Source organism: Megachile rotundata, chromosome 3 (genome assembly GCF_050947335.1).
Source record: "Megachile rotundata isolate GNS110a chromosome 3, iyMegRotu1, whole genome shotgun sequence".
Taxonomy (NCBI): Eukaryota; Metazoa; Arthropoda; class Insecta; order Hymenoptera; family Megachilidae; genus Megachile; species Megachile rotundata.
In genome coordinates, this window is record NC_134985.1 from 10,727,261 (window position 1) to 10,750,747 (window position 23,487).

The 23,487-nt window shown below is 36.2% G+C and overlaps 1 protein-coding gene across 1 annotated transcript; it reads left to right on the top strand.

Moving 5' to 3' along the window:
- The first annotated feature begins 54 nt into the window (after positions 1 to 54).
- LOC100881923 (uncharacterized) lies at positions 55 to 23,070 on the top strand. The gene is made up of 6 exons (XM_076530037.1): positions 55 to 1,559; positions 6,147 to 6,634; positions 7,123 to 8,475; positions 12,420 to 12,753; positions 12,829 to 13,678; positions 13,752 to 23,070. Exons 2-6 carry the CDS (start codon positions 6,165 to 6,167, stop codon positions 13,856 to 13,858), a joined length of 3,114 nt encoding a protein of 1,037 aa, XP_076386152.1. The 5' UTR covers positions 55 to 1,559; positions 6,147 to 6,164; the 3' UTR covers positions 13,859 to 23,070.
- The last annotated feature ends 417 nt before the right edge of the window (positions 23,071 to 23,487 follow it).

Below are 23,487 nucleotides of genomic sequence, written 5' to 3' on the forward strand. Positions count from 1 at the left end.
GAAAAAAAAACAAAAGATCAAAAAAATTATAATGTACACTTGTGTGTAATGTAGGCTTCCTTCAGATAGATAAGGATTAATGTAATTTTGGCAATCAAATATGTAAACCTGAAATTTTCCGTATTTTTAAACTTTTAAGTTTTTAAATTTCCGAATCTATGTGCTGTCTAACATCGTAACTTTGAAATTTCCAAATTTCTAAAATCTTGAATTTAGAAATATCTACGTTTCCAAGTTTTTCAGAGTTCTAAATTTGCAAATCCCAAGTTTCCGAATTTTCAGATCTAAAAATTTTTAAATCTTCAACTCTACAAATTTCTAAGATTAAAAATTCTTTAATGTTAATATTTCCCGAATTTCTTAATTTACAGGTATTGAAATTTTAAAATTTGTAAGTTTGTAAAATTAGTAATAAAGTTATAGCCAGTTTTCCCTACACCGCGATTATCCCTAGGTAAATCCACCATTTTCGCTACTTTACCCTAAACAATTCATATATAGCGCGCAATAATTCGAAGATATGGCGTCTATCGAAACAGTCTCGAAATATCGATTCTCGACCTAACCTCACTTCAGTCTCCGCTAGGTGCGCACGGAGTTAGTGTCGCTCTGTAGTGGTAGAGGAAACGAAGTGACTAAGAGCAGGACAGAGCAACGGACAGGTGTTTTTTGCGCTGTTATTAATTTCTCTGGAAAGTTGGTGATTCTCGTAAAACTATAAAAAAATCATTCTAGTACCTGTAATTGGAACGGTACCATAAGAGTTGGCTGTTTAATCGGCTAGCGCGCACGCGCCGCTTTCCCCTCGCTCTCACAATATACTCCGCGCGTAACCGCCGCCATAGTTGATATTTCTCCGCTAGAATATTAATAGCGGCGCAAGTTTTCGCGGTTAAACGTAATTTTTCTTGATCGACTGGAAAATAGGAATGCGCTCGTCGAGGACGGTAAGACGAGATCGTTCGGTTCGAAGTCGGTGATTCCTTCCGGAACGAAGGAGGGTGTCTACTTTCACAGCTCGTGGTTTTCAGGAGAGTGGCCTGGCATCGCGGCGCTTCGAGTTAACGCGTGACCACCGTCGGGTGGCTATGTACCGTTAGCTCGAATTCATTCCCCGTTGGCCGGCCCGAGAGAGCCACGCTTACCTACCAACCGGGGGCCATACTCGATCGAGCTCGACCGTCGTAAACCCGGAAATGAGTGCGCGTCGTGGCTCGTCGTTACCGCGGAAAGACTGGCAGTAGTGCGCGAATTTATCGCGAGTCACGACTCGTCCCGTCGAAAGACACGCTCGTTCGAACGTACGTCTCGTATGACGTATGCACCGTAAGCAAGTAGCCGTGGCTTAGCCAGTAGAGCCGTGGCACAGCAGCAGCTGAGAACGTGTACGTAGAAATGAGAAAGTTGCTGCCGCCGCGGTGAAGATCGAGAACGACGCAGGCGAGCCAGCCAGGCGGACGGTCTCCGTACTACGCGAAACGTTCCGACGCGAAGTAGCGACAGAGTAGCAGCAGCAGTGGCCCGAAAGGAGCGCACAAGGGAGTCGCAACTGCTCGTGGGTAAGTAGGACACGCGTTCCCTCGTGGATGCTTCTGTTGCGCGCGTAGAAAACTCGCGTAAACCGGAGGCGGTCGACGCCGCCGCCCCGCGAAATCTTTCCGCGCTTTACTCCTAATGCGAAAACGTGCACGAGAAACCGCGAAACGGTGGCTACAGAGCACCCACCCCAAGACACTAAAATCGTCGCGGGGCCCTCGTCGTGGCTCACGGCTTGGCTCGGGCTGGCTTTGGTGGGGTGGTTGGAGGTGCGGACAGTGGTTGAGAGGCTGGTGGGGTTGGAAATTGCGTGGTGGTGGATGCCCGCCGAGGTCTCGGAGGCCCCTCCGTGGCATCTCGCTGCCTCTAACCCGTCGAGGTGGGGGTGTAAACAACAGCCCTGCCTGTGCCTCTGTTGGCTCTACTCTGTCCTCCGTTTCGCCTCTGCCCTGCTCTTGCCTCTGCCAACTCGCCTGATCTTTTTCCTACTTCCTCTCCGCGTAACGTCTCCCGATGCCGATGCGCGATCGAAAGAGCACCGAAGGGAGGGAGAGGCACAGGGCGAAAGGGAAAGAGAGGGAATAAGCATCGAGAGAACAAAGCATTCGGCATTCGCGGACCCGTGCTATTTTCTCACGTTATCGTATTCGATTCCATCATGGCCGATGTGTCCATCGAATACGTCGACGTGCGGTAACCTTATTCGTCCCGTCCACGTAACCGTACGCGTTCGTACAAATCACGATATCATCGTATTTTCTTAAGGTTATAGCTGCTCGTGGTCTGAATCAACCCCCTTTAGCCGATATCTTTTGTAGCATTTTCCTATTTCGTTTTAATCCTATCTCGTTACGCCTCCGAGAAACGTTTTTTTTTCTCCTGGTAAAAAGTATCCGATTGCACAATCCAGAGCTATTCCGTTTCACGTACGCTGCCCCCGATATCGAAGCCAGCTGCGCGCCAGTTATATGTATACGAGACACTAGAATTCCTCTAGAAACCGCGAATGTTCAGACATGCTCTCTCTTCGATGTGTGCACGCAACAGAGACGACCGTGTAGAGTGAGAAAGACACGTTGAACCTTAAGAGAATCGGCGCCATTACGACATGCGCGTCTTGCAAAAGCGTCCAACAACGGTACGTCGGCGAGGCTGACCGGTCAGTCGCACACGCCATTCCGCGAAAGTCGAAAAACGTTCAAGGTGGAGCGTTCGTTCACGCGTGTTCGCGTTACGCTAGTTTTTTTTCTACTAAGTCGTGCACCACCCGCAACGACTAGCTGGCACGGAGTAATCGTCCGTTCGACACGGCACCCTCCTCGGTGTGTCGAAAGGAGGAGAGGTGCACGGGTAACCTAACCTCTCTCTTTCTCTCTCTCCCTCGTTTTCTCTCTGTTCCTTCTCTGCCACGGGTGGATCAAGGGCGAGAGTCATCGGTGTGTCCCACTTCGTCTGCCGCGATGTCTGCTTCGTATGGTTCTCTCCCGATATTTCGCGTTCCCCTCCCCGGGGAGTTCCCGGTATGTCGAGGTTCGTCTCCCTTCTTTCTTGACATACCCCTACCGCTTCGAGCTTGCGGCACACGCTTACGCACCTACACACCGACCCGTCCTTCCTTCCCGTCCTATTCTTACGATATTCCGTTTGTTAGCGCGAGAGAAAGAGAGCGAGTCTCGGGCTCTATTTCGCGGTGGGTTCCCGTTTTCCCACCTATGGGTTCCCCCCTACCCTTGTGTTGAGTTCCTACCCCCTACCCCCGTGGGGGCACCGTCATTGTGGAGTGGGGTGCAATCCTGGGCCACTTCGACGACTATCCTCCCTGCTCCCGGATCCCTTTGACGACCGGGAGGGGGTGAAGTGGGGGGATCTCTCACCCTACCCCCCACGTACCAATACACGGTCAAGAGGTTTGAAGTTAAGACTTCGGCGACAGAGGTGGTGGAATGCTTGAGTTTTGACTAAAGTCACTTTCACGAATAAACGCTTTGGATCATGTGTATATATTTATGTTACAGGCAAAGTGTAAACCGTGCTGATCATTGCAATAGCGATGGTGATCCTATACGAGGATCGGATTGATGCTAGAGAATCGATACTTTGAAAAAGCAGATTGATCCTAAACAAGATTATCGAGTTAACTGTATTCTCGTTTTCATTGACCGCATCTAAACGTAGGTATTCTTAACAGTATTGGGAATAAATTATCATATATGATTTTAATTGGTTGATTCATATAGAGACACTGAATCATCGTCTCTATTGGAATCAATCAACTGAGCGTACGATAATTTTATTCTCAACACTAAGCACGAATTACTTCAATCGATTCAACTAATTATACTGCTTGAAATCTGGGGTTCCTTTGTATCAGTGATGGTTAACTGTGCCCGCAGGATACGGTATACGGACCTGCAAGTGGCGGGCATTCACAGACATTGATGGATAGTCGACTTTTCCGAATTATGTTATCGATGAACATCCAAATATCGTTAAAGCAAATTTGTCATTAACGCGTAATTTTACCAAGTTTTTTTTGCCTGAAATTAGGTTTGATTATATCTGCAGTTTAAATAAGAATAAACAGATTTGGATGATAAAATTTAATATAATAAAATTAAACCTAACCTAGTCTGACAAAATCTAACCTAATAAAATATTTTGCCATAATTTAATCTAATGTAAGCTAATAACGTAACATTACAAGCTTGAATGGTAAAATTATACCCAAATCAAATCCAAAAATGGATTTGAATGGTAAAATTATGCGTTACAATTTAACCTTTAAATTTAACAATATTATCAATATATCGTTAAGCATTAATAAAATATCAAAAGCAGCATCATTACTTTGCCTATAACATATATGTATGACAAAATACATTGTTTCAAAGATGAAGGGAGAACGAGAACGCTGATGAAGAAAGGCGCGAGTTCAAGTACTTACTAACTTTATACCTTTTGAATAAATAGAAGAAGGTTGTTCTCTCGGTTGATGTATCGTCGACATTAACCTTGATTGTAATACATACGATATATAGGGTGAGTCTTTTAAATCGATCACTCTAGAGACTTAGAAATCGATCACTCTTTCTTATACAAGTTTATTCACAAAAAATTATTACATCAATATAATAATAAATTTTTTTTTAAATAACTTCTATAATATATTTTTTTATTATATGAAGGCAGTGATTTAAATGACTCATCCTATAATAGTATGATCGTATAATGAAATATGGTCACTCGCTTATAATGTAGGCTGAGTACAGAGGGAGGTGTCCTACTTTCGATTTTGGGAGATCATGCAAGCCTGAAAAGTTTCTGATTTCTAAATTTACTAGATTTCTAAAAATTCCAAATTTACAAATACCTAATTTTCTAAATTTTCAAATCTCTAAATTTGAAATTTACAAATACCTAATTTTCTAAATTTCTAAATCTCTAATTTTGAAATTTACAAACTCTCAAATTTCTAAATTTCCAAATCTCTAAATTTGAAATTTACAAACTCTCAAATTTCTAAATTTCCAAATCTCTAAATTTGAAGTTTTCAAATCTTTAATTTTCTAAATTTCTTAATTTGAAATTTACAAACACCTAATTTTCTAAATTTCCAAATCTCCAAATTTGAAATTTACAAACTCAAATTTCTAAATTTCTAAATCTCTAAATTTGAAATTCACAAATCTCTAGTTTTCTAAATTTCCAAATCTTTAAATTTGAAATTTCCAAACTCTCAAATTTCTAAACTACCAAATTCCAAATTTTCAGGTTTTTATTTTCAAATTTCTAATGTTGAAGTGACATAACTCTCAAAATCTACCAACCAAAACAAATGATAGTTACCTTCCAGTGCACCTAAGAGATCCTTGTTTTGCATACATAGCGTGCATCTTTTCTCAGCAGCTGTATACACGTTTCCCAACCACCTGTAGAACCATAGGAAATGGATACAAGTGTAATAAGAATACGGAGAGCAATAAAATCGCCGTTTTCTGTATAGACAAGCTGTCGAGTATTTTATAATGAAGTGCTCTCCGGTTTTGTGTACATAAATAGAATTCCGATTAATCTGTATATATATATATATATACATGATATTGATTTGCAGTAGGTTTTTCTTATATAGCAACATGATATATAGACTCGAGTGTTTATTTCTAAACGTGTCTGTCGAAGAAACATTGAAGGCTCAAAGAACATATGTGTGTTTCGTGGAAGCACGAAATAAGTTTTGCAACTGAAATTATTATGAAGGTTGATGCACTTCGACGGCAATACTCATGCGTCAAAGTGAGTGCAACTGCGTCATGTATATGATTCATCCATATCTACCTATCTGTTCAACTGTTTCATCTATTTTTAATTGCTTAGTCATAAATTAAAAAACATCTCGTTAGAATTTAATGAGTTATTAAACGAATAATAAAAACATTTATTATTTTATGTTTGGTATTAAATATTCAAGTTGTACCAACTGTTTATTAAATTTTAAACATATGAATTGTTTTATAACTTATGGCAAATTTGGCACTTATAAATTTTGGGGTTTATAAATTGTTTTTATAACTGATCAGTTTTTGACTTATTTTTTTCTTTTTTGTTTACAGATTTAATTATCGTGGAAGATGAATTTCACACCTTTTCCCGGCTTTACAACAGGCTCGCTACCGACGGGTACGGTTCACCAATTTGCAACCGCTAAGTTTGCACAAAACCTGCCAACTGGAGGTCAGGTTGTTGGTGTTTTATCCGGTGGCGAAGGTGGGGTTCATTATTTAAGGCCGGTCGACCCGAACGGTTTCGCCGTGGCTCAAGGGGGTAATAATCAACAGCAGCAAATCATCACGCTGCCCATCACCGTACCTGGAAAAGATGGCACGCAGCAGCAGCAAACCGTCCAAATCCAGGTGGTCAACCCCAGCGTATCACAAAGTGGAAACAGTGGTGATCAACCAAAGTATCATTTGGCACCGATATCTTTGGGACAATTTCCCCAGGGTACAGCAACGGTACTTACCGTCGCGTATAGTCAACAGGGTGCAGATGGAGTACAGATTCAAGTTCAACCGCAAAACACCGTGGCTACGACGCAAACGTAAGGGTTCATTTTAAATGACCCTATGTGACAGGGATCCTCAGAACTGTATGAGTTCATCCAAATTCAAAACTGGATATTTTTTATGACATATGATGCTTCAAGGTCCCAAGCGCTTAGAATTTATATTCCACATTTACAAAGTTTCTAAATTTTATAGTTTCAAACATTTTACATTCCAAAAACCCAAAGTTTTGAGGAACTGAAATTTCAAGGTCCAAAGACACAAATTCAAAAATTTCATATTCCAGTCTTAATGTCCTAAAGTCCTAAGATTCCTAAGCCTTGAATTATCAAAAGCAGTAAGGCAGTTGAGTGCAAAATATTACTTTACCACTCAAAATTTGTTATATTTTAATATTTTGTATGATCCATCCAAAATGAATTTGGACCCATACATTGGGAATCTCTGTTATACCAGCAATTACTAGATATAAATACTGTTCATTCATAGTATATTAAACGCTAATAAACCATATTTATTTTAGGTCCGACCAAACAACTCAAAGTACATCCACGGCAGTCACTACTACATCCCAACAAACTATTCAGCAAACGGTGCAGTTACCAGGTGCACCCGAAGGTTTAACCGTCGTCGCACAGATTCCGCAAGATTTAATTTTACGAGAGGGTATGGAAGAATCGAAAGATGACGTTAAGGAAGGTACAACGCCGGTTGCTCTTATAAAAAGGGGAAGCATAAAGACTCAGGCTAATCCAAGTGGAGAGGAATTCATCACTTCTATGCCTGCTAGTTGGCAAAGTCTTGCTACCCCGGGATCAACTGTCGCAGATTATCTATCCAGGTTACCTGCCAGTACCTTGCCTCTTAGTTTACAGCATTTCTTGAAATTTTCAGCGGAGACAATAAAGAGAGAAGCTACTATTGAATCGAGTCCGTTAGGAGCGGATGGTTTGGACGCGTCTGGAAGTGTTGTGGCTGGAGAACAAGCGGTACAGATTACGGTCGCGAGTGGAGAAACTGCTATTATTCCTGATGTTGTCGAGGAACAAGAACCTGGAGCGAAACCGAAAAGAAAGAAGAAGTACAAGAAAAAGCCTCCGAAGCCAAAAAAACCGAAGCCAGGACAAGTAAGCATCGTTACTGGTCTCGATGGTACAACATTGTTTTGTTGTCCTCAATGTAATATGGCATACCCTGAGAAAGAACTCTTGGAGCAGCATCTTATCGGGCATAAAATCGAGAGGAGGTTCATCTGTGACATTTGTGGTGCAGGTTTAAAGCGTAAAGAACATTTAGAAAGACACAAGTTGGGCCACAATCCAGACAGACCCTTTATCTGTTCAGTTTGCATGAAAGGTTTTAAACGAAAGGAACACTTGAATCTTCATTTTGTTATACATTCGGGACAAAAAACTGAAGTCTGTACCGAATGTGGTAAAGCATTCTATCGCAAAGATCACTTGAGAAAACATGCAAGGTCTCATTTAGCTAAACGTATCAAGGAAGAACCCTTGAACAATGCTGATGCTTCTCAAAATTCGCAACAGCAAACAGATCAGCAACAGCAACAGGCGGAACAATTACAGCAGCAAGCAGATCAGTTGCAACAACAATCTTCGGTCCCTGAATTGCAACAGATACAAATACAAGTGGGCTCCGGTTCTCAAGCACAGATTCACCAAATAGCCGTTACTGAACAATCTACGGTTGTTCTTCCAACTGCCGCAGAAACTGGTGCAATGGCAATGCTTCATCATCAACAGCAACAGCAGCAGCAACAACAGCAGCAGCAGCAACAACAACAACAGCAGCAGCAGCAACAACAGCAGCAACAGCAACAACAGCCGCAGCAGCAACAGCAACAACAGCAGCATTAGCAGCAGCATACCGCCCCGAATCAACCTGGGCGGTACTTCCGATTTAATCATCAACAAGCTAGAGGTCGTGCAAGGCAAGGAATTCTTGCCGATTGAATTCTATAATCTTATAGTTAAATTGGTATCGTGTAAAGAAAAATTTGTTGATGGTGATTATCGTTGCCTAGTAGTGGTGTTGCAAAAATCGAGATCTTTTCCTGTATCTAAAACAAAGACACTTACTGACGAGCCGTCACATTTTCAAAATTTATACACCATCAGCTTCTAATGGAAGTCGTAGGCCAGATTGAATGTACGAGTATAATTATTCTGCAAAACGCACTGAGCTGACCGACGAACAAAGTTCGTACGTATAATGTTCATTTTGCGTACACGTTATAGCGTACGTGTGGAAAAGATGAGAAAGAAAAAATGAATTTCCTGTTCGTTTCATTGAAAAATGTTTTTGTCGCTAATCCAGTTCCATGACGCAAGTTAGAAGTAAACAAAGACGTTTATATATACATATATTTATACATATATATATATGTATGTATATATATAAATATAAAAATATATTTTTGAAAGCGCGAACTGGATTCGCCGGACAGAAGGCAATCGAGTTTTCGGCTGACGTTAATTTTGTTTGATGATAAATGTAACGAGAGAAATACGTAATATGGAAGGTAATAAATAAAATACAAATAAAAAACAGGGCTGTAAATACAACCAGTTTACCGTGCACAAGAAGGGAAAAGACTGTCGTGCAAATACGAAGTAAATCTGTTTATTTATTCTATTTGTCCTACACGATCGAAACACGGAAAGAGAGTGTATCGTTAAACTGTTTGATTTAACACAGATTATACGAAGAAATGCTGCGTTTTGTGACGTAAATGTAAAATTTTACATTTGTACCTACATATTGATTAGTTAATATTTACTTTGATCAAGTAAATATATTTTTGGCTTTATTGATATAAATTGATCCGAAGAAAATGTAAGTATAATTACGAAACTTCAAAAAAAAAAAATAGTTTAATATAAGTACATCATTATTCTTGTATTAGTTTATATTGTCTCAAAGTTAAGATTATCGTAAAGTATGACCGATGAAATTTGTGTATTTAAATTTGATGGGGAAGCATTTTCTTCTTTAATTCTAATAAGTTAAAATAACTTATTTTGTATAGTATTTAACTCGTTTTATTTACTAAACTAATCATTTTTATGAGACGTTTCAGTTCTCTTCTTTGTGTTGATCATACATGAATAAATTTTTTATATATTATCATAAAGTGCACGACGAAATTACAGCAGGTAATTGTTGGGAATAAACCATATAATTTACCAATCAATCACGATACACTCAAAATCATTTGAGTAAAAGATGTATGTATACAGAAAAAAAATACTTTTATTGTAAGTATCATTATTAAAGGCAGTGGGTATAGCTGTACAAGAAATATAATTATTATTTTATTATATTATTATAGCTATTATCATAATCAGTATGAATAGTCTATAAGTCATTTTCATTGTTACTTACATAAATATTGGAGAAAAAAGCTAAAATAAAACATACATTTAATATAAACAATCTTTTATTGATTAACCAATTATACGTATAACATTTGTATTCGTTCGCATATTTTTAATTTGTTAATTAATAATTATGCTAAGAATATTGTTAATTAAAAACATAATTTTAAATAAATCAATTATCAGGTGGCAATATGTACAGAGAAAACCAATCTTTTAAATTTACATTTTATGTATGTACTTACATACATTCATATTTTTAATTAACATGTAAGAATTTTATATTAATTTTGTTATGCTAAATTTTTATTTTATTAGTATATAATTTCCCACTAATTTACCAAAAATATATAATTAAATGCACTTTCAATTAAACATTTGTGTCTTAAACCTAATTTCATATTTCGTATTATTTTACATAAGTTTGTTTCGTGTTAATTATAGAAATATAATGTTAGGTGAGGGTAATATTACTAATTAAGTTTTAATGTGTACACCGGCGAGCATGGAAGGCTTCCCTAGGGAAAATGGCAGCGTAGGGGAAAGAGACCTCTCCATTTACTGTTTTTTGGTTGGTAAATTTTAAAATTTTAAATTTCAGAAATTTTAAAACTTGTAACTTTGGACTTTCGAGGATTTAATAATTTGAAAATTTGGAGGTATGAAAATTTGAACTTTCGGAAATTTAAAGATTTGGTGATTTGAAAAATTCAGGAATTTAAAAATTTGAGAATTTACAAACTTCGGAATTTTGAAAATTCTCAAATTTGGGAATTTAGGCTTATAGAATTTTAAGGATCTAGTGATGGAGAATTTGAAAATTTTGCTATTTAGGGATTTGGAAAATTTGGAAATTTGCGAATTTAACAATTAAAAATTTGTAATTTACAAAGGAAAAGGTTTGGTTTTTGAAAATTAAAAACTTGAGATTTGAAAATTTCAAGTTTTAATCTCTCGTATCTGAAAGCAAATTGACGTTACACTTGTTTTTATTCAAAAAAAGCTTACATTGCATGCAAGTGTACTCTTCTTTCTCTGATTGGTGGTGTTTCTCGACTACGAGTATATCTCCATCTTTGTTCAATTGAATCGCGGTGAGAGAGAGAAAACAATGGCCGGGAGCAATTCGAAGTTAAAATCCCGATGGATTCGGGCATTTTCGCCAACGCGACTGCGAAGAGGACCGGGAGAGAAAAAATAGTTAAGAGGCTGGCACAGTAGAGGGCGGACGGATGGGGTGGGGGCGTTGACTTGAAGGACAGGTGTCAACGGCACACACATAGGAGCGGGGAATCTTTTTCGGAGATTCTCGACACGGTGAAAATCTTGACTAGGCGAGCACCACCTGCTAAGTACTAAATGGTAAGCCGATTCTCTAACGAATTATTTGAGTTATCAAAGTGATGTTCGTGATGTTTCGCGTTTAACACCGGCCATTTTATGCTGAATTTCGTGCGAATTCGGCCCCCGCGTATCGACTAGGTGCTGAGAGGGGAAAGTCTCGGACCTCTCCCCTTGCGTTTCATCCCACTGCGCGCATGCTACCCATCCCTTTGGCTGGATCATCCCCCCTGCGTCCTCCCCCGTTCTCCTTCATTCTTCTCGTCCTCTGATTCCCGTTCTCCGCGCCGTCGTCCCTCTACGGCTACCCTTCCCCCGCATCGCGACGATCCTGCCCGCGTACAATGTTCGCTTTTTAACGTCCTTTTTCCGTCTTCTACCCTTTTCTACAGTCAGTAAACTGTTCGTAATCCTCGTTCTACGAAGGTGACTAGTTCTTCGCGAATATATTTGCGTTCTGTAACAGTCGTGCTGATTAAGAAAAGGGAAACGCCGACCGTTTCCCGTGTATACTTCATAGTGACAGACGGCTGACGCAGCAGCAGCAGCAGCGGCGGCGTGGTGTTCTTGCTTCTTGTGTCTCTCGTATTATAAAAATTTGCCCCTACGCTCGCTCGCGGATCTCGGGGACCCCCCTCCGAGGAAAGGATTCGATTCCACGACGAAGAAACATGGGGAGAGGGACGTCGCTGTGAGTAAATACTCGGGCGTCGTTCGAGCTGGACGCGCCAGATATCTTTGCGCGCCCTGTCGCGAGTATATATTTCCTTCGTTTGTACCGTCGATGACGCCGAATAATTGTCGTCGCACTTTCGACCCCTTTCACCGGATAATGCCACGGTTCCTATTCAAACGGTAGCGATGCACTGTACGAGCACATGTCGTCGCTGATTCACGTCTACGATTTATTCGATGTTTATTAGAATATCGACGATGTACACGTCGTGGTTACTAATCGTGGGAAAATGTTGGTTGACAAACGAACTAGCAAGACTGTTTGCAACTTACTTTGGATGAAACTAACTTACGTATGATTATATTGATTCTGATTTTCTTTGATTTTTCAGGTATCTGATTGACGCTTTGCAATGAATTTCCCGCCGTTCGGAGGCCATTTTCCCGGTACTATTCCGAGTATCCATCAGTTCGCGACCGACGGCTCCGGCGGTGCGGGCGGGCGTTACGCCAATCATTTTCCCAACCAGCCTCCAATTGGAGTGCCGGTTATGGGAAAGTACCGTCCTGAAAGCAACGGCGTGCAATCTGCTCAATCGCAAGTGATGATGAATAATAAAGCAAGCTATCCTAACAGCAATGTTCATCATTATCCGAATGTGCCATATTCCCAAGCCCAACCGGTTCAACAGCGACCTTCAAATTCTCCTGGAATGCCTGAAAAGCGTTCATACCATCAGGTGAGTTTCTGATCTTTGCATGGCCTCGAGACTTTAAGATACGACAATACTTTACAGTGAATTGGCATTTTTCAGCAAGCGACAGAAACTATAAATCAACAAGACGTTTGCAATCTTCTACAGGATAAGGATAAAAGTAAGGAAAAGAAAGTTGACGAACAACAGCGTAATGGAGAAACTACTACGAATGGTAATCAACAAGAGTATACAATGCATCAGCATCATCAGCAGCATGCTCATACTCAGACTCCTGCAACTATGCCTGCTACATGGCAGTCTTTAGCCACCCCTGGTTCTACGGTGGCAGATTACCTCAGTCATTTACCAGCTAGTACTTTACCGTTAAGTTTACATCATTTCTTAAAGTATTCTGCGGAAAGTATTAAAAAGGAATCAGAAATGGCACAGACTACTTCGGTAGCTGTTGCAACCACGACAACGCCTAATATAATGATGTCTCCAAATAATAAAAAGAAAAAAAAGAAGAAGGCTCCTAAGGAGAAGAAGCCACGACCGAAACCCGGTGAAATTCGCTTAACTACGGCATTAGATGGTTCTACGTTGTATTGCTGTCCAGAATGTCATATGGCATACCCAGAACGTGAATTATTGGAACAGCATCTTTTAGGCCATACTTTAGAACGAAGATTTGTTTGCGATATTTGTGGTGCAGGTCTGAAAAGAAAGGATCATCTTACACGTCACAAACAGAGTCATAATCCGGAACGGCCATACGTGTGTACTGTTTGTTTAAAAGCTTTCAAAAGAAAAGAACAGTTAACGTTACATTTTGTTATCCATTCTGGTGAGAAACGACACGTATGTACAGAGTGTGGAAAGGGTTTCTATCGTAAAGATCATCTAAGGAAACATACCAGAAGTCATATTGCAAGAAGGGTAAAAGCTGAGCTCAGTCAAAATGCAGGTAAGATAAACATTTTGTTGTTGATGTAAGTGAGATATAAAGTACTTTTAATGATATAATTTTTGTTTGTTAGGTACACAGCAAAATCAACAGCAAAACAATGTTTCAAACATGCAAACTACAGCTGTTACAGCATCGTCTGTTCTGTCTGGTGGACACCCAGGTCCTCTCCTGTCCTGAGCCCCGCCACCAGGGAACTTTCAAGTTCCCCATCCAAACAATATTCTTCATTCACATACTTCTCATCATTCGTTGCATCATCATCATTTAACAGCCGTCAACGTGGCCCATCAATCTAACGTCACGCCACTTGCTACGTCCAGCCATTATCAAACTCACGACCTCAGTTTTTTGGGACATGCTAAAGATTTCTGAGAGCAGGGGAAGACCTCAACTAAGAGGTGACAAAATTGATAAATTATACAAGCTCTTCTAAGCAGTAAGTTTTTAACTGCTTTTCTTCGTTTGCGTTGTAGCGAGTTTTCATGATTATAATGTTAATTCATGATTTCGTTGACTCTCTATGTCCTAGTACAATAGTGCAAAAGCTGTGACATTTATGTAAGTCTCTCAACGCTGTACACAGTTTTATTATCTACACTTCAGGTATTATCTTAAGATCTGTATGTCTAGATATTATCTTCAAAAATGTGCCATATATACATACACGTATGTACATGATCAAAAAAATAGAAGAAGACATAGAGAGTGTTTTCAATGCACGCACGAAAAAGGAAACCATAATTTTCACCAGAAGCGTTAGATTAGAGCCTGATGAGAGTCTTGCCATACTGTATGTATGAAAAACGAAACATATTTTTATGAAGGCTTGGTGTGAAATACAAAAGAAATACGAAGAAGCTAATTAAACGATAAAGCTTCTTGTAAGCGAAAAAATTGAACTATGATAGAAGATATTTTTTTTTCTCGGTCAAAATGATTTATTTGCATTTCGATGAATTTTTTATAAATTTATTTTGTAGCATTTTATAAACTGCGCGAATGCAGACATGTATGTAAAGGATGCAAGCGAGTCATCCCACCGATTAACACGTAGTGTCTTTCAATTTTTTATTAGTTTGAAATGTTCTTAAAATATTAGTCACATTTTTGTTTTTTTTTATCTTGGTTGAAAAGAATTGAGTACAATCGCAATTTGTCCGTGGATTTTATAAAATGTTTCGTTTTAAATCGAGTTATTTGTTATTTTAATCAAACATTGCGAAGCTGTAGCTAAAAATGTGGCAATACTTTTAGTTGGTAAAAAGAAATTTATTTTACCTTTTTAACTTCATTTCGTTTATATACAAAGTTGACAGTATTTTATGTTTCTAGAACATAGTTCCAAAATTTTTACTTCCATATATACTTTTATATATGTATTTATACACGTATACATACTTTTACGATTTTTCAAAATCGTACTAAATCTTTTGTATGTAAGTTCTTCGCGAGTTTACATCGCTTTTTTATATCGTTTTTACATTGTTTTTTTATATATATTTTTCGTTAAATCTCTAACTTTCGTTGAGTACTGATCGTGTTAGTAAGATTTTTCGTTAAACGTACTGTACTTTTGATTTTTCTTGTTTATTATTATTATTATTATATATACATATAGCGATAATGTTCAAAATAATCGTCGCTAAATGCAAGTTTATATTTTTATGTTTATCCGCATCGTGAAAGTTATTCTCGCGGACTGTGATCGTTTCGGACAAATTACACTTGTTCCGATTGTTTAACTTGTCTGAATTTTGTTTCTTTCTTTTTTTTTAACACTTATCTGTTTAGTATTATTCAGTGTGCCATTACTTCATGCTCCTTTTGCCGATACTTTCCTTATCACAAAGGTTAAAGCATTCTAATTAACGATTGTCGATTGCCATTCTTTTGGTATTTAATATTATATATCAGTTCTCAAACATACTGCGCAAACTAAAAGTATTATGCGCAACAATATTAAATACGTTTATGTGATGTGAAATAAAAACAAAAAAAAATGAATGAAGCAAAACGTTGTGAACGTAATTGGAAATATGATGCGTTGTCACAGGAAAGATAAATTAAATTTATTGTATTTATTGGGAGAAGAAAACATTTCATTATTCTTTCTTATAAAATAAATGACAATATTCTGTACAGCATTTCAAACAAAGATATATCAATTACCTGTTGATGTATTTTAATTCATCTTTTTTAGTGGATTTCTCTTGAAATGGTCCTAGAATTGTTATTTAATATTTTAGATACAATTACTTACGTATGAAGAGATTTTAAGAATATTTTTTTACAGTACACTAATTTTGGTACTGAATTAATTATTAGTACATTTGCAGTAAAGATCTATTAGAATTCTATATTGAATATTATTTGTTTAAAAGTATTCAAACTTTTGATTAATTTTATGAATAAAACTGACAGAAATGCAGTATGTAATGTTTTTTAACATTTGTTAAAGGTGTTATGAATACTTTATTCATTAAATTAATACATTTTCATGCGTCAATTATTAGTACATACAGTTTCAATTATCATACTAAGTGTGCCAATGATTATACGTTACTTCCACTTTTAGTTATTTTTACAATATATGTCATAATGATCAATATATATTGTTAATATTTCAGTGTTTTTAATATTTATTGATAATATTGAAATATTGATAAATTATATTGATCACAAATATTCTAAAACACTGACAATATACACATATTTAATATCTGAGGTCTCTATATAGATTTTCAATTAAAATAACTATATTATGTTATGTTACTTTTATAAATCAATCTTTATGCTTTCTTAATCCGATATACTAAATAAATCTGTTGTTTTTCAAATAGAGTTTTAGTTTAACATGCTTATCATTGTATAGTTTATTTTACTATATTTTTTGAATGTGATTAATGAAATTCTTCATAAATCAGCTAGGACCGCAAAGGCTTAAATTTATTTTAAATATCTAATCTTCTTCCAATTGTCATCAATCCTTCCGCATCATATTTCTAGCATTGTACGTTGTAGCAGGTAACATGAAAAATTCAGGATTCGTCAGACCTCAAGTATATTATATAAATATTAAAAGCCATATATATATTATATATATATAAAAAGAATGAGCTGTATTAAAAATACTCTACCGCCATGTATTTGTAACCATAAAGAGGAAAAAGAACAGAGAGTACATCTTAGGTTATACGTTTAGCGATGTAAGTTTGTATACAAGAAGGAAAAAAATAAGATTACTACAATATAAGTCGAAGACGAGGAGAAGCACAAGAGAAGAGCGAGTGTTGGATCGAAAAAGAATGCATCAGAGTGCGAGTGTGTGAGTGCGTATATAATCGAAAGAAAGAGCGAAAGAGAGAGCCTGTGAGAGACTACACAAAAAGGAAAAAAGAAAAAGAAGAAAAGGAACGTTGACACGTGCGTAGTTATAAATAAATATATATTATATATATATTATATATTATCGCGAAAGAAAGATATCAAATTTTTGTCGAAACAGAAAATGATGAACTACGCGATGAAAATAATAACAAATAGCTATACAATTTATAAGAAAGATAAAGGGGGAGAAAGAGAGGAAGAGAGGGAGGTGAGAGGTAGATGAAGAAAAAAGATTTTTCAAAGTTTGGAGTACGATTTTTTGAAAGAGGGAGAAAGATTAAACAAATAAGAGGCTCAAGAAGCGGTCTATTTTGAAAGGTAGCCAAAAGAACCTGATATTTCCACTCTCGACGAGGCGGACAGTTTGACTTCCTTTAAGATATTTCGAAACCGACCACTTCGTCGAGGTATAGGCGTAGTTGGTGTTCCTAGAGAGAGAAAGAGAGAAATGAAGAAAATGAAGGGATAAAATAATAGTTAACGCGTCTCTAAAGAAGGAAAGAAAAAAAAAACAATTCTCCGGTGCCTTTGTATAGCGCTGGACTTTTCCGCATCTGCATACTTTTTTCCACCTTGTAAGTCAAAAAAAAAAAAGTCCATGGAATGGCCTCGTGCGTAGCTCTTTTCGGGACACCCTGTGTACGCTCCTTTCCTCTTTCGTCTCCCGTTCGAAACTTTTTCATCGTTTTTTCGCCATCCGACTCTTTTTGCTCCGCGAACAAGTTAAAGGACGAACAAAAAGAGGCTTAACGGGCGATGGAGAGAGGAACGAAAATGAAATATTTTTTAATAATGCGAAAATGATTGAAGAGAGAAAAGACGTATGCTGTCAAAAGGAGGTGACAGTCGACAGAATGAAGAAATCTTTTGTATCGTTCGAATCGTTTTGTGGCTTAATTTTTAAATGTTTTAAGGTTTAATGGCAGTATCATTACTACTGTTATTATGATTAACGTCGAACGATAAAAGTTGTAAGCAGAATTAATTCATAATTTTAATATAATTTTATTCGGTGGAATTTGTAAAAATATTTCATTTGGCAGATTGTTTTTTGGAAATGCAATTTATTATGAAAGCAAAAACGCCTAAAGAAGAGAAAGACACTTTTATAAAAATAATTTGTTACTTTTCAGTATTGACCAGGAACTTTTTTCGTTTGTGTAATCGACAGTAGCGACTAATTAATAATAAGTATTGCGTTTTATAGAGCATAAGTAGTCGTAAGAGATAGGCCTTTATTGCCTAAGTTGCACGAACTAAAGAGAGTAAGAGATGGAACGAATGACCGAGCGAAAGTGAGAAAAGATAATAAAAGAATTTGCGTAGATCTCGTTTTGCGGTTTATGTCGAAACTGTAAAAAACAAAACTAAAAGGAAAAACCTTGATAAGAAGCTTATGAGAATCTGTATGATTTATTTTCCATATTCGAATGCTTCGCGTTTATTCAATCCTCTAAATGAAAACTCATTATGCCAAAAATAAATTAATTTTGTCTAAAAATATTGAGAAGTTTGACAAATGTAACATTTGAAATTTTTAAATTTGCAAAGCTAAGAAGTTGAAAATTTAAAAACGTAGAAACTTAAAAAATTAACAAATACAGAAATAATTTTTAAATTTATCATTTCAGAAATATTAAAAATTGTAAAAGAATTGTTTTGTACCATAGAGGATTAATTACGTGAAACAAAATTTTGTATAATTTGTACTATGATTTACAGCGATAAACTCTAGTAAGTTCTAAGGAAATCATTGCTCGAAATAAATTTGTAATAACCGATGAGAAAATGAATGTAGAAAATGATTTCGTCGTTCAAAACGAGTCCCGATTTTCTATGACGCACCGTGTGCAAAATTTCGAGCATTGATTCGTCAAAATCAACAGTGTGGCGATTGTGAAAACTGACTGTTTCAATGAGCGATCAGACGTAAAGTAGTTGCTCGATCAGGGATGAAAAAAAACCTAAAAGAGTAAAATAACACTTTGTTGTAAATCAAACGCGATTCTCTGATAGATTACGAGGATGACAATGAGAACCATATTTTTCTACGCAGTGTCGAAACTCTTAATCGTAATACTCGAGATCGAGTCAAGAGCGAATTCGATTAAGGGCTTCCGCGTGAAGTGCGAATGTTACTTCGCGTATGAGCTACAGATTTCAGTTGGTTCATGCAAAAAAGAAGAGAGAGACGAACAAAGAGAAAGGGAAAAAAAGTACAATAAATCTTCGAACGCGCGTTCATACGGGGTGTTTCATAATTTGTAGTACAAGGGAGTAGATATGTCTGTTTATTATACAAAAATAATACAATGAAATTTTCTTGTATGTTACTTCGTTTTTGAGAATTTTGAATATTGCGAGTTTAGATTTAACACAATTATTGTTTAAATTATAACTATACTTATTTTTCAAATTTACAAATATTTAATTTCACATTTACAAGTTTTTGTATATAAAAATATTTGATTTTCAAGATTTCTGATTTTCATATCTAAAAACTAAAATTTTCAAGATTTGTGATTTTTATGTCAAAAAACCAAAATTTTCAAGTATTTTGATTTTCATATCTGAAAACCAAAATTTTGAAGTTTAAAAATATACAAATTTTGAACTTTAAAATGACTGAAAATTTTGCCATTTTGAAATTAAAAAATTTGAACTAAAATTATTTAAAATAAATAAACTAATTCTTATAATTAATTAAAATAATTTTAATTGAAAAATTAAAAATTATAAACATTTTTATATGTTTAAACATAATTCAATATAATTATAAACAACCGTATAAAAAGTACCAATCAACAATAAATTAAAAAAAATTAATTTCTCGAGAACGAAGTGTATATACAAAAAATTGATCACGCATTTTATTTCATCATGCAGAATCGCTACCTTTACATATACTACATATTACGAACACTCTGTGTTGGAGAAGCTGATTGTATATTCGGGTGCAACATAGGCTTCCCTCGGTTAAGGGGAAATACGATAAAAAAAGAAAAGGACCTTCCACCACTCACGTTCGGTTTCTGAAATTTATCCTCCCTGTTCGCAAAGAACAAGAATCTACACTTCCTTTTTAACCGAAGGAAACATACGTTGTCCGCGACCGTACTTCCTCTCCGCGTATTTCACTCTCTGTATATAATGAGCTGAAAAAACAAAATGGATAGACTTAAGGACGAACACCAAGTAAAAATACATCGCTTCGGGGTAAAGCAGATTTTTTGAGATAATTTTTTATAGAATTCACCGAATAGCCGTTTCTTTTTTAAGTAAACTATAGACATAAGTGACAGCTACTATGCGTGTCAATCCTTCACGGTTGAATGTCGTCCTTGAGACACATGTTCGCCATTAATTTAACTGTTTTCAAAATAACCGTTGAACGCTGTAAAATTACAAATCTGTTGCTTTGGATATGAATTTTCTGAACACGTTGACTACTACAGTGAAAATTGATTTATATGCACAAAATTTTGCACAGAACTTTAAAAATATTTAATTTTATTAAATAACTTCAGTCTATAATGTATTCACAATTGTTATCTGAAATAATGTATAAGATACATATAATGCAGACTGTTGTTTATGTTTAATAAAATTAAACATTAATTAATAAAATTAAACATTAATTGATTGGTTAAATTTTCAAATTTAAAAGTGTAAAAATAATTTGGAAAGTAGGACATTAAAAAAATCAGAAATATAGAAATTTTTCATTGTCAATTAAAAGGAGTTTTTAAATTTTTTAATCTGCAAATTTATGTACTTAGAAATTTAGTAACTTGGAAAGTGAAAATTTGTAGATTTAAAAGTAAAGTTTTCAGTTTCTAATTTCTCAAATTCTCGAATTTCCAATTTCAGGAATTTATGTTAGAAACTGAAAATTAAAAAACTTTCAAATTTCTGAATTAAGAAATTACTGCCTGCAAGTGCACAGCACTTGTACTTTTATTCATCGTGCCTTTGCCCACCACTATTTTATAGTGTAATGATTAAAATCTTGATAGGGGTGTACCCTAATCATAGTGAATTTTACACTTATGTAAAGATATGCTAGTCACTACGGTATTCAACGTGTTAAAGAAGTTAAAAGGTTGAAGAATGAAAAACAATAAGCAAAGCGCTTAAAATATAAGATAGCAGATCAAACGAATACATGGATGACACAGGCCGTGAAGGGTTCCAAGAAGACGATACAGAAGTTTTGCATGGACCAACAGGCGCTGTTTCTTACGTGTATATTTTATCGGAGAATCCAGCTGCCGTGGTTCAGTTTCTCGGCTTGTCCAGTCGGCGTGTGTGTGCTAAGTTTTTTGCGTGCGTCCTCTGTGCGCGTGTGCGTAAATGTGATTACCGGTTTTTCAAACAGAGACGTCGTCAGCACAACAGGAGGCGGGCAATGACGGAAAAGGAAAATATGGAAAGATATACAAATTCCTCGACATAGTACAAAGCATTTAAACTCCTCTTTTTCCAATAGCCTAGGGATATAATAAGTACGCATACAAAATAAGTCATTAACGCGTAAAATAGGTATCTACCGAGTAGCCGGAGAGTCCGCGACGTACATGAAGTTTTCTTTTCTTCTTATAAGCAAAGCTTATCCGTACTCGATAATGTAGACAGACGTGTACCCAATTGTACTGATGATTCTTCCTACGGTATAGCGATTACTTGATTCATGCTTAAGAAGTGATGTTTTAAACAAATCCGTAATCTCTTTTTTGATATAAAATGTATGAAATTGCAAGAATCGTTTTCATGAAATATGTGGTTATCAAAGTGTTAACATTTTTTAGACAAACATATACGAAATAGTATTTTTATTACACAGGATATAACAACATTAAATGTTGTGGTAAGAGTTTTGTCTAGCCAAGTTCGAAAGCTAAACGATTTTTTGAACACTTGTCGAGAATCAGTAACGCAATACTAACTACGATTTCTACGACAGTTTCCGAGGAAACTGCAAAAGGCTGACGTTTTATAGGTTATCCGAAATAGCGCGGACTCGCGAAGTAGTTTACATAGAACCCGATCAAATGATGGTACTTTTGTAATAGACTAGTCAAACTTTGAATGATAAATATTTTGTATAAACCGCAGGATGCTTTGAATAGAAATTGTTTTTAGAAAGTTTGGCGACTTCAGTAGCGGTGTTCTCGAATGAAATGATTTTTTGAATTTAAACGAACTGACGCTGCCGCGACTGCAGTCAGCGAACGAGTTTTACGACGACGGAAGAAATCATTTTACACAGTTGAATGTATGTACTTACTTTGCCGTAAAATAGTGCGATGAGAAGAACGTCGTTCTTCTTATGATTAGAATCTAAGCATTCCTGGTTGTGGATTTTCCGGACATCCGATAGATAATAAAGGGAAGAGAAACAAAGGAAAAATAGTCATTTGCAAACGCATTTTACTCGGCGTACAGGAGACAAGCAATTTTTCTTTGAATTCGTCATTATTTTCGGTTTTTGTTTCTCTTGGAAACATTTGTACCGTAGTCTTCCAGGGTACAAAGGAAAATAATAAAATATGCCATTTGTTTGTCGTGTGTAAATCAAAAGAGAAAAAACAGACGAGAAGAAAGAGGGAGGGGGGAGAGATAGGGATATAAACGGGACGAGAGGAAAATAAGATGAAACAAGAAAGAAAAAAAGTAATAAGAGAAATTGTGGATAATTATGCGAACCCTTTGATGATCTCAGCGTTTTATTTTTGTATAGAGTGCATGAAAATGTGTAATCTTCAAGAACGTAAGACGAGGAAATTGAGATACGGTTTGAAAAACAAAGCAAGACTTACAATGGTAGTTTGAGAACAAGAAAACGTATAAAGGAGAAATGTAGGTATAAATACAGACAGACGAATTTAGGTTGCAAGGATAGAAGTTTAAAGTTTGTAAACATTTTTTTGAACATTTCCCAGTGCTGCTTTATGTAATACTCTATATATAAAACTTGTATGAAAAGTCATCTGAGAAAATTATGTTTTGACTTTCATTATTTATTGTGCCTTCCTATTATTCCCTATCATGTCCAAAAATATTCATATATATCGAGGATGCTTAAAATAAGTGTAGACACTCACTACAATATGGTAAGATTTTTGTCTAGGGAGACAATTAAAAAATTTGGCAATTCAAGTATTTGTAGATTCTGTAGATTCTATAGTACTAAAAAAATGGTGTCTACACTTATTTTAAACAATTAGTGTCTGTAAGATGTAAAAGACTGATTTTTTTTTCTTTAACCATATTTTATATTTGTGTTCATTTATATACACTTTGGAAGCATTATATAATAAAGCCAATACATTTTCGGTTGTTCTTAATAAATATAAATAATATATCCGACTTAACAACGTTTTAAATGTAAATACGCGTATAATGTAACATTTATCTAT